This window comes from Coenobita brevimanus, chromosome 105 (genome assembly GCF_032717465.1).
Source record: "Coenobita brevimanus isolate Jiangsu-jjx chromosome 105, ASM3271746v2, whole genome shotgun sequence".
In the NCBI taxonomy this organism is placed as follows: domain Eukaryota; kingdom Metazoa; phylum Arthropoda; class Malacostraca; order Decapoda; family Coenobitidae; genus Coenobita; species Coenobita brevimanus.
The window spans coordinates 26,987,514-27,000,520 of NC_137058.1; the positions used below are offsets into that span (position 1 = coordinate 26,987,514).

The window sequence follows — 13,007 nt, forward strand, 5'->3', positions numbered from 1 at the left end:
GTGTGTCCTCACCTCGAAACCGTGTCTCTTCTTTGACCCATTCTGTCATCACATTATTCATTATTATATTTAATAACATAGTGCCCCATGAATCCTCGTCGGAATTAAGTGTGTGTGTGTGTGTGTGTGTGTGTGTGTGTGTGTGTGTGTGTGTGTGTGTGTGTGTGTGTGTGTGTGTGTGTGTGTGTGTGTGTGATTTTTATCAATTATCTTGAAAGTTTGCTTAAGATTTTTTTTTGAGAGAGAGAGAGAGAGAGAGAGAGTCTAGTCTCCTCGTACCATAAAAAAAATAATCAATGGGTCTTTTCTCTCAGCTTTTTCTAATTATTGGAGGAAGTCTTGGGAATGAAGCTAGCTCATTCTCTCTCTCTCTCTCTTACTGCACCCTTTTTTCTATTTTCTATACTTCCGTTCCTGGCTGAATTATCTACTTGTCTATCTATCTATCTATTAACCTATCTACCTACCTACCTATCCATCTATCTATCTAATCTACTTTCTATTACCTCTCTATACCTATAAATCTATCCTTTCTATTGCACATTTCCTATCTAACATTTCTGTCGCACTGCTATTCCCCCTCCTCTCTCTCTCTCTCTATCTTCCATCTAATCTACTTTCTATTACCTCTCGATATCTATTTATCTATCCTTTCTATTGCACATTACCTATCTAACATTCCTGTCGCACTGCTATTCCCCCTCCTCTCTCTCTCTCTTCCATTATTCCCAAAACTCCATACCTTCTTTACTGCCCAATAAAACTTTCCCTTCCCAATCAGTCCCATCCATCTGAAATCTATATGAATTTTTGGGAGGTCAAAGTTCTTGGTATTTTCTCTCTTTTTTTATTTATTTTTTTTTCGTGTCAAATTTCCTATCGTCTTTTCTACGTTAACCAATTCTATCTCTCTCTCGTGTTCATTTTCTCCCTCCGCTATCCTCTCTGTTCTCATTTCGGCCATTTACGTTTATTCCGTCTCCCTTTTCTGTCTCCCCTGATCATCATTATTTTCCATTTACCAAAACGTATTCTCTCTCTCTCTCTCTCTCTCTCTCTCATCGTTTAAACTTGCATATTTCAACAAGTTTTATGTTTTATTCGCCTCTCTCTCTCTCTCTCTCTCTCTCTCATCGTTTAAACTTGTCTATTTCACCAAGTTTTAGGTTTTATCTGCATTTTATATCTCCCTTCCTCCCCCCTCTCTCCCTCCTTCCCCCCCCCCTCTCTCTCTAAGTCACGGTGGCCGCTAAACACTGATAAATGCCTGAGGAGCAAATGGAGATGAAGGGAGGAAGGGTTCACTTAAACGTACACACACACGTGAGTCCTAGGATGCACTACAAGCATCGGATGTGAAAAAAAAAACTCAAGCTGTTTGATGTGACGCTGGTAGGTAGTCCAGGATTCAGCACCGTATAAGAGGGTGGAGAGGGATACGTCTGTGTATACTGATACCTTCGTCTCGATTCTCAAGCTGATGTTTTCAAATACTTTGGCTCTGAGACTCAAAAAAGAGGCTGAGGGGCAGCTGATTCGTGTAGGTACTTCTGCATTAATGTTATGTTCATCTGTAAGCACACTTTCAAGAGACGTAAAATTCTCCAAGTGTTTTACATTTTTCGCCATGTATCTGAACTGGTAGAGGCTCTGTTGTGTTTTGTTTCTGATACAGTATTTCTGTTTTGGTGACATTTAAACGAAGCCTCACTCCATGGTATACGTTGGTAATGACGGTAAGAGACTGCTGTAGGACTTTTGAGGTATGTGCAAGGACAGCACAGCCATCAGCATACTGTAGCAATAGGAATAGAGCCATTTCAGTCTTTGACTGTTCTTAAAGATGTCCAAGAATAAATTAGTTACCGACTAGACGGAAATGGATTTTTATTCTATCATCAGGTTCATCTGTTGGTGACTTCAAAGGGTGACTACAGTGTGATATATATATACTGAAAATGTCACAAGCCAGGACACATTCTTGCTTTACTCCCTCGTCCACGTTGAAGGGTTCAGATTCCTCCCACCAAAGGATATACAGCATTCATGCTGAGATGCAGCCTCTTCAGGAGGGTTAGAAATTTGTTTGAAACTCCGAATTTTTAAAGTGCACTCCACAAAAGTTCCCCGATGGCAGTGTTAAACGCTTTTGCAAGATCGATGAATGCAATATACACGTCCCGGTTCCGCTGGTGGCATTTCTCTTGTGTCTGTCGGGCAACAAAGACCACATCACACGTATTTCGCTCCTTCTGAAACCCATATTGTGTTTCAGGAAGTGTCAACTCTGTCAATTGTTTTGTCTGTCTCCCTAACATTAACTTGGCTAGCATTCACAAGGAGTCACACACACACACACACACACACACACACACACACACACACACACACACACACACACACACGTGTAATGTCAATGAACAAAATCTCTCTCTCTCTCTCGTGTTCATTTTCTCCCTCCACTACCCACTTTATTCTCATTTCGTTCATTTACCTTTATTCTGTCTCCCCTTGATCATCATTATTTTCCTTATACAGAAACGCGCTCTCTCTCTCTCTCTCTCTCTCTCTCTCTCTCTCTCTCTCTCTCTCTCGTACTACTGACGACCATCCCACACTCGGGTTTTTCAAGCCCAATAACATACCACGACTCTTACCGCGATGTGTGTGTGTGTGTGTGTGTGTGTGTGTGTGTGTGTGTGTGTGTGTGAGAGAGAGAGAGAGAGAGAGAGAGAGAGAGAGAGAGAGAGAGAGAGAGGATGGACAGATAGCCAGATATTATATATATATATATATATATATATATATATATATATATATATATATATATATATATATATATGTATAGTATACACACACAGACACAGACACGAAGTCAGAGAGAACGGGAAAATAAAGCCGTAAGCAGAATAGCGGCACGAGAAAAAGTGAGTCAGAGTGAGAAAAAGTGAGTCAGAGTGAGAAAAAGTGAGGGAAAGTGAGCCAAATAGAGCCAGTGAGCAAGACAGACAATATTGCTCCGTCCTTCTTTCAGAGTATAATGAAACGAGTGAGCCGGTCCATTACCACGCACGCACGCACGCACCTCTCTCTCTCTCTCTCTCTCTCTCTCCATGGAGAACCTGATACCCTTAAATACTTAAAAATAACCATGAGAGAGAGAGAGAGAGAGAGAGAGAGAGAGAGAGAGAGAGAGAGAGAGAGAGAGAGAGAGAGTAGGGAGGTCATGTATAACTTTCACTGGCTGGTGATTTTTGTGTTGCAGGGACGGCTCATTTCCCGTTGACAATGGCCTGTTTTCTCGTCCCTAACACCTTTACCTAAGCGATTTATTTTGCTTATTACACCTTACTGTCCTCTGTATTCTCGTCCCTAACACCTTTTCCTATGCGATTTATTTTGCTTGTTACACCTTACTGTCATCTATATACTCGTTCCTTACACCTTTTTCTAAGCGATTTATTTAGCTCAACACACCTTACTGTCCTGTATTACGTAAACCCTTCCAACATCGCCCTACTCTGCACAAATGACGAACAAAAGGATATTAATCAGCCATAGCCACAATAAATCGCTTAGGAAGAGGTGTTGGGGAGTTTGTGGGGCGCTACTTCTATACCACCCAATACCTATAAAAAAAAAAAGGGGGGGAGGGGGGGCTGATTGGGTCATAGGAGCTTCCATTACCAATATTTTTTTTTTCATTTTTTTTCTATATATACTTTTTTCTCCAACCCTTTTTCGAAATGGCTAGAGGTCTTTTCAAAAATTAATCGCCCTGAATGGTATATAAATTTCTGGGCTGAACTTAAAGACCATACGGGAAATTATGGTAATAGGCGATGTTTGGAAAAGTTTGAGAGAGAGAGAGAGAGAGAGTCACCAAGAACAAGAGGAAGAAGGATAATCAGTCGAGAAACAAGGACGGGAGGAGGAGGAGTCGAAATATATTGCAAAAACGAAAAGGTGAAAACGTGAAAAATGACGACCAAGTAAAATAAAATGCAAACTTATAAGTACAAATCCACACACACGCAACCTAATCCCTGATCCATTCCTTTCTACCCCACCAGGAACGTAGGGGACCGGGGCTATGCGACTACCGATATTTAAGGCGAGGGTGACCAGCTGCACACGTCCCTGAGCAGCATTACGCGCGCAGTATACCCCCACCACCTCCTCAAATGTAAACTCTTGTGGATACCGACCAATTGAAGTAATTTATTACTAGCCGTCCCCACAACACACAAGAAGACAGATGCGTTATCTGGACAACCTTGTATACCAGAATTCTCTCTCTCTCTACTAGCCTTCCCACCTATACCATTTCACTCTCTCTAACCTTCCCACCTATACCATCTCTCTCTCTCTCTCTCTCTCTCTCTCTCTCTCTCTCTCTCTCTAAGCTAACTGGATGGGTCGCTGGCTATTTATTTCAGGTTGTTCTAAGCACACTTCTTCTTTTCAAGACACTCAAATTTCACCCTCAACGCTTCCAAGCCTTCTCATCTCTCTAAATTAAATAGATGGCTTCCTCCGATTTTTTTTTCAATTTTGTTTTTCTTCTCACCTTTCCCCATCTTTTTCATTAACTTCCACTTACATTAAATCAAAATATTCGAATTTCACTCAACGCTTCCATTTTCTTTCGTCTCTAAAGAGATGGCTTCCATTTTTTCATTATTTTATTTTTAGTATTTCTTCCTTCATATTCTACCACCAACTTTGCTTTTGTTTACATTCCTTAATATTAAGTTACTCGAATTTCACTTTCCACGACACCGAGCTTCTCTCTTTAACCCCTACGTGCTGGTTGACGTGTATAGCAGTAAAGATTTTGGGCGCGGAGCAACGCCACTTGATGGGTATAGCTGCAAGCATCTTCCTGCCACCCTTTGAACTTTAACTTACCCTTACTCATCAATGGGACCACCTGGAGATGTGGGGATACTTTCATTTGAAAGAAGAAGAGTTGGTGAGTCTTATGTATCTTTAATTTTTTCTCTAGCTGATATAGTTTGGCAGATATTAGGGTTTGGAGTAAGAGTATTTTTTCAAAATCATGGAACTCCCCTGTAGGGAGGAGTGTGCGACATCGGAAAACCCCCGGCGTGTACGGGTTAAATTAACTGGGCGGTTTGCTAGTTTGACTGACCATGTGTTCAAAACATATCACACTGTCCTTATATTTCATTCATTATCTAATCCTTTCTTGCTCATCCAAAAGCATTGGAGCTCAGGGCTGGGCTACACAGTCTTGATACAACGGGATGGTAACCTGCCTCACTCGCCCCTAAGAAGCATTATAATATGTGATCGTTAAACCCCGACCCTCCCTCGGATGTAAAACCTTATGGGCCCCACCAGATTGGAACATACTACCCCACTAAACCACCAGGCACCATATGGTTATACGGCTATCACCTAATATAGTCTGCAAATGGTTTCTTGGGCTACAAGAAATAATTGGGCTAGTCACTCAGTGTCGTGTCATCTGAAGATATCTCTGCATCATGTAAGTGGATGGTGGATGCCTAATTTCAAGATAATATACTTGAATTCCACTCTCTACGTCTCCCAGCCTTCTTCCTCCTCTACAAAATAGCTCTATAAATTTTGTTTGTTTCTTTCTCTTTATGTTCCCTGTTTCTTTCTCTTCATGTTTCCCCATAAAGATTCCTTCTGCGTACATTCCTAAATTTCATGGTACTCGCATTTCACTCAGCGCCTCCACACCACCTTCCCTCTTTAAATTAACTGGACGGCTCACTTGCTAGTTTAACCGCCCGCCCGCCTAATGCAGCCGTGACAAAGGAGAGCGCGCGAACTTCCTGATTACCCACATTAATTACCACGGTATGCCCTCGCAAATTTTCTCCTCCCAAACACAGACGCTAGTTATCTTAGGAGGTTATTATTATTCTTGATGGATGGGGAAGTTAAGCTTATGATTCATTCCCTTTAGTTTCTTCCTCCTTACAGGTGAGTTCCTGGAAGTTTTTGATTCATTCCCTTCAGTATTTCTTCTCATGGGCAATTAGTTTAAAGTTATTTTTATTTATTCCTCTTGATCCTCAATATTTTCACTCTTGGTCATTCGAATAGCTTAAAACCTTATTACATATATTTGATACTTATTATACTTATATGTAATGTATAATGAAACGAAGAGCAAATGCAGTTCCATATATTACATACCGTATCTAAATTTTCGTGTGTTGCGGCAACGGCTTAGTTTGGTCTATCTACCCTGCATCATTTTCTACTCATAACCCATTTTATGATTTATGGTTTCTTTTTATTTATTCACTTATTCATTTACTTTTTTTTTTTTTTTTTGTCTACTGACTGAATAGTTGTTTCGTAATGTCACGCGGGAACCTAACTATCTGCGTTTTTCAAATAAACATTTTGAGCCATTCCAGGAGATCCGGTTGAAGGACTGTTACCACAGCTGGCCAAAAGAAGCAGACACCTGTCCGACTAAGCTGACCAAGTTTGAGGGCTCACGGCCAAATAGCCTTTGAAACATGGCAATTTTAAAATAACTGATAACAACACTGACAAAAACAATAAAACTTCCCACAGGGATGCAAGAAATTTTAAAAAGGAAAAGCAGAACAAAGACGATAGTGACCCAAGAGACTCGTTACCATCTCGCATCAATGGCTAATCTGATCTGCTGCAGTTATGATACGCCTTGAGGATTTTAGGGTTTAAGTTGCATAGGCAGTGCAGTGTCATTAGGTGAACACAATTCCACGATAAATTCCAGGATTGGGACAAAGGCACTTAAGGTCCATCCCCTGTCACAGCTCAGGTGTGTATTTGCAGGAAAGACAAGGAGCCTGTTGAACATTCCTCCTTCCTCTCTCTTAACATCATAAATATTCCTCCTTCCCCTCTCTTAACATCATAAATATTCCTACTTCCCCTTTCTTAACTTCATATAAATTCCTCCTTCCCCTCTTCTAACTTCATAAATAAATCTTAGTCACTAGGCGAAAATTACAGCAAGTTATAATTATTTTCCGCAGGACGATCAGCAAAAGGTGTAACAATATCTTCCCCTGTGTAGTTCTTCCTATAAAACATATCTAAGTTATGACAGGGCTTTGATGGCAAATGTACCTGAGAATCCCACCCCAAAGACTCAAATCTTGTTACATAAATTTCAGCTCACAAATTTGAAGCACCCAGGACCTTATATTCATGTGGTTATTGTAGTTTAGTTCCGTCGAGTGAGAAGAAAATGAAGAATAACTAAAAAAAAAAAATGGAGAATAACCGCCCCTTACCTATGAGATCGATGATAACAATAGGACTGTCGTACTGGTTTTGATTGCTCTTCCTTGCCGCTTCCTGTTCGTTGAGAAGGAAGGCCGCCACGTAGGGGGTGAAGATGGCGGTGTAGATGACGAGGAGGAGAATGATCCAGTCCCACACGGCCTTGAAGGGGGAGTAGTGCAGGATGGTCCATTTGTGGATGCGCGGCGACTGTAGCTTGTATTCAGGAAGCACGTCCGCACCCAGGGACAGTACCTACCAAAGACGAAAATACACCAACATTAAATACGGGTCAAGAGATATATGTGGAAATTTATTCATACATGATTACAGCAGAGCCTGAAAATAGGTAAATACAAGAATATATACAAATAAAAGTAAATCCTGCGATATTAAATTGCATATAAACACAGGGTCACACATATATATCAATACTTCTCTTCCACTCCGCTGTGTAAATTTATCGTGTGCTGTTATCAATGGCTACTCCGCATCGTTTATTCATATCCTACTGTCACTGGCACACCCAGGTCCACACCAGCAGACTGAGCCGTTCCTACAACACACAAAGTGGCTCCAGGCGAATTTCTACAGATATTCAGGGCCCTTGGTAGGTAAGCGCAGGGGAGAGTGACCTAATGCACACACACACACACACAATTTCTCTTTCTCTCTCTCTCTCTCTCTCTCACCTGCGTTAGCCAAGGCAAACACCACTTCCTCCTCAAGTGTGGCTATTACTCGGAACTACACATATCTCAATACCACTGAATGTATGGAAACAAATATGTGAGTTAATATTAATAAACCCACTTTACTGATGTATAAATTACCTGGTGAGGAGGAGGGGGCATTCAAGGTAGCACCGTTACTTATTAGAACTACTACTATACTACCACTGCTACTTTACTACTACAGTACTACTACTACTACTACCACTACTACTACTACCACCACCACCACTACTACTACTACTACTACATAAATAATAATAATAATAATAATAATATAATCCCACTACAACAACAACTACTACTACAACTGCTAGAACTATTACTCCTACAACAACTATACTACCACTGCTACTTTACTACTACAGTACTACTACTACTACTATCACTACTACATAAATAATAATAATAATAATAATAATAATAATATAATCCCACTACAACAACAACTACTACTACTACAACTACTAGAACTAATACTCCTACAACAACAACTACTACTTTTACCCTACAAGCGAGGGGTGATAATTGCCAGTATACCTTTTTATTGTACGTGTTGATTATTTATATAGTGCAATAAATACAATATATCAATTACCATTAATATTACAGGGACAGTGTTTGGTGGGGGCCAGACACATTAACACACGTTCCTTCACCAAATTTACGAGCACAAATAATAAAATAAACAATACTCATGAAAAATACACAGAAAATACACACAAAAATAAAATGATATATACATAAATGAAGAAATACAGATTCAATATTTATTTATGAATTCCTCACCCTGCCCTAGGGTGGGAAAGGAGGTCCGGATGCTTATGAAATAGATAGATAGATATATTAATAATAATAATAATAATAATAATAATAAATAATAAGAATAAGAATTAGAATTAGAACTCTGAAACTGCTGAAGCAATAATAAAAAATTCCACATTCCAGATTAGAATGACAAAAAAAAAAAAAAAAATCCACACCTGTGACCCTCAAATCAAGGTCAAGGTCATTCATACTGTGCCAATCATGTTCAATCATGACCCACTACATTTCCACTGAGTTTGGTCAAAATTGGCCAAATACTTTCCGATTTAGCACTTTCATGCGAGGCGGCCATTTTGCTTTTTCCTCGATATCTTAAAAAGTATTTGCTGGATCTCAATATCAATACCCAAGTAGCAAGTACACTAGTATATGCTGACCACTACATACTGCAACATTTAAAAGCAATCGACTCAGTAGCTTTTGCTGGGCAGGAGGGAAAAAAATAAAAAAATAACATAGAAGGCGATACTGTGCTAGGGAAAAAAAAAAAAAAGTGCCAGAAGAAGCCTGCGACCAAGATATATCACTCCCCGAAATTTCAAGTGTCTGTCTCGAATGGTCTTGGAATACCAGCCTTCTAGATCTTCCCCCTCCCCCCCAAAAAAAAAAAATATATATATATCTACTGCACAATATCAATAAGGACTCGACAGAACGTGGAGCTCTTAATAACACCACCAACAACGATGATGATGATGATGATGATGATGATGATGATGACAAAAACGATAACGATATTTACTGATGATGGTAATGATGATGATGACAGCGGTATGGATGATGATATGATGATGAATGACAGCGGTATGGATGATGATATGATGATGAATGACAGCGGTATGGATGATGATATGATGATGAATGACAGCGGTATGGATGATGATATGATGATGAATGACAGCGGTATGGATGATGATATGATGATGAATGACAGCGGTATGGATGGCGATATGATGATGAATGACAGCGGTATGGATGATGATATGATGATGACAAAAACGATAACGATAACGACTGATGATGATAATGACGATAATGACAGCGGTATGGATGATGATGATGATGATGATGCTTTCGATTACTATAACGATAACGATGATAACACTTTTCTTCCCTTCCCCCTGAGAGAGAGAGAGAGAGAGAGAGAGAGAGAGAGAGAGAGAGAGAGAGAGAGAAGATAATCCAGGAAAAAAGTGGCAAGAATGAGAAAAAAAATGAACGTGAGAGAGAGCAAGATGGCGGATCAATGTTGTTCACGACGGCTATTGGCGAGAAAGACAGAGGAGTTAATATCGCTGCCACGGTGACAATACTGCTCCTCTCTCTCTCTCTCTCTCTCCAATCATCGACACACACACTAACCTTCTTTCTGTCTGTCTTTCTTCAAATCAAAGACATTTCTCTCTCTCTCTCTCTCTCAATATCACACACGGTAGGCAGAAAATGATACATGAGTCTCCATACACAGCAAACCTGTGTGTGTGTGTGTGTGTGTGTGTGTGTGTGTGTGTGTGTGTGTGTGTGTGTGTGTGTGTGTGTGTGTGTGTGTGTGTGTGTGTGTGTGTGAGAGAGAGAGAGAGAGAGAGAGAGAGAGAGAGAGAGTACTCGGAGTGGCAATTAGAACCAAGTACTTCTTTTACGCACTGTTGCCTTTATTGTTTCTCTCTCTCTCTCTCTCTCTCTCTCTCTCTCCCTCTCTCTCTCTCAAACCATCTATTTCTTTAACTCACTTCATATCTCCATTCCCCTCTTACGTCATACCTCATTCTTCCCTTCCTCCTCCTCCTCCTTCTTTTTCCTTCCCTTCCTCCTCGTTCCTCTCTTCTTCCTTCCCTTCCTCCTCGTTCCTCTCTTCTTCCTTCCTTCCCTTCTCCTCTTCTCCGTCTTTTTATTTCCTCCCTTTCCCCCCTTTCTCCTCGTCTTCCACCCTTCCTTTCCCCTCTTCTTCTTCTCTTTCTTTCCCCTCTTCATCCTCCTTTTCCTCCCTTTCTTTCCTCTCTTCCTCCCTTCCTTTGCCTTCTTCCTCCCTTCCTTTGTCCTCCTCCTCCCTTCCATTGTCCTCTTCCTCTCCTCTTCCTCCCTTTGTCCTCAACATCCTCCTTTTTCTCCCTTCCTTTCCCCTCTTCATCTTATTCTCCTTCCCCTCCTTCCATCCTCCCCCTCTGTTATCCTCTCTCCCTTTCCCCTTCCACCTCCCACAATTCCATCCCCCTCCTCCCTACCCCTCCTTCTCGTCGTCCCTCCCTCCCCCCTCCCTCCTCTTCCTCCCAGTCCCCTAATACTCCCTCGTTTTTTCTCAACCCTTCAATGGAACTAATTTTTCCCCTCTGTCCATCCCCTCCTCCCCCCTCTTTCCATCCCCTCCTCCCCCCTCTGTCCATCCCCTCCTCCCCCCTCTTTCCATCCCCTCCTCCCCCCTCTTTCCATCCCCTCCTCCCCCCTCTGTCCATCCCCTCCTCCCCCCTCTTTCCATCCCCTCCTCCCCCCTCTGTCCATCCCCTCCTCCCCTCTGTCCATCCCCTACTCCCTCCCTCTGTCCATCCCCTCCTCCCCCTCTCTCCATCCCCTCCCCCCTGTCCATCCCCTACTCTGTCCATCCCCTACTCCTCCCTCTGTCCATCCCTCCCCCCCCTGTCCAGCCCCTCCTCCCCCCTCTGTCCATCCCCTCCTCCCCCCCCTGTCCATCCCCTCCTCCCCCTGTCCATCCCCTCCTCCCTCCCTCTGTCCATCCCCTCCTCCCCCCTGTCAATCCCCTCCTCCCCCCTCTGTCCATCCCCTCCTCCCCCTCTGTCCATCCCCTCCTCCCCCCTCTTTCCGTCCCCTCTTCCCCTCCCCCTCTGTCCATCCCCTCCTCCCCCCCTCTCTCCATCCCCTCCCCCTCTCTCCATTCTCTCCATTCCAGCGTCCATCACTGTCAATCTATCAAAGTATCTCTATCAGTTACTTCTTTCTCCATCGCCTCGTCTCCCCCCTCTTCTTACGTGTGTGTGTGTGTGTGTGTGTGTGTGTGTGTGTGTGTGTGTGTGTGTGTGTGTGTGTGTGTGTGTGTGTGTGTGTGTGTGTGTGTAAGCGAGCGAGATGGGAGGAGAACAAGGTCGTTTAACTATAATATAACCAAAGGGGTAGATAATAGCCAGTCGCTCCTCCCTCACGATAATTCTCTCTCTCTCTCTCTCTCTCTCTCTCTCTCTCTCTCTCTCTCTCTCTCTCTCATTTTAGTGCGTATGGTGATATATATATATATAAATAGAGAGGTATACATACAGTATACACATACTGCATATACACACATACATATTACACACACATATTACACACACATACACACACACACATACACACACACATACACACAAACACATACATACAAAAACACCGACACGCACACAAGCACTGCCAAAACTCAATTACCTTCACACACACACACACACACACACACACACACACACACACACACACACACATAGTGGCAATCTGTGTAAACGCTCATTTATCTCTCTCTTGACCTCCTTTCAATCCCTTCCTTCCTCCCTATCTCCCTTCTCCTCCTTCCTCTTCTCTCTTCTGTCTTCCTCTCACCCCTTCTTTCAACTTGCTCTTCCCTTTTCTCTCCCCCTTTCCTTCCTTACCTTTCTCTTCTCTCTTCTTTCCCTTCACCCATCTTCCTCCCTATCATTCTCTCCAGTTTTCTCGTCTCTCCTCCTCACTTCTCTCCCCTTTCTCATCTACCTGCCATTTCTTCATCTCCTCCTCAACTCCTTCCTCCACGCCTTTCCCTCCCTATTCCTCTCTTTCCTCCACATCTCTTTTCTCTCTTCCTCCCCTCCCTCCCCTCTCTTCTCTCCCTTCACTACGCTTTCTCTCCTCTTCGTATCTCGGTCGTCGGTAGTTTAAAAAAAGAATAGAAATATAGATTTGGATTACTTCCCTACCTATCATACTGTCTATCTCGCCTTCACCGCTCATTTCTCTTCCTACGTATGTACTCTTTTTACTCTTCTCTTCTTCCTCCATTATTACTCTGATCATCATCATCATCATCATCATTATTATTATTATTATTATTATTATTATTATTATTTTTATTATTATTATTATCATCACCATCTTACTATATTATTACGCTTACCCCCCTCCTCGTCTTCTTCCTCTGTTGTCACA

At 42.1% G+C, this 13,007-nt stretch overlaps 1 protein-coding gene across 1 annotated transcript in view; it reads right to left on the minus strand.

Annotated features, from left to right (window-relative positions):
- The window catches only part of sei (potassium voltage-gated channel seizure), a 362,440-nt gene that overhangs the window by 283,230 nt on the left and 66,203 nt on the right, over positions 1-13,007 (minus strand). The window contains exon 3 of the mRNA XM_080285287.1: positions 7,299-7,542. Within this exon, the coding sequence (XP_080141413.1) occupies positions 7,299-7,542 (244 nt within the window). The remainder of the gene's footprint in view (positions 1-7,298; positions 7,543-13,007) is intronic.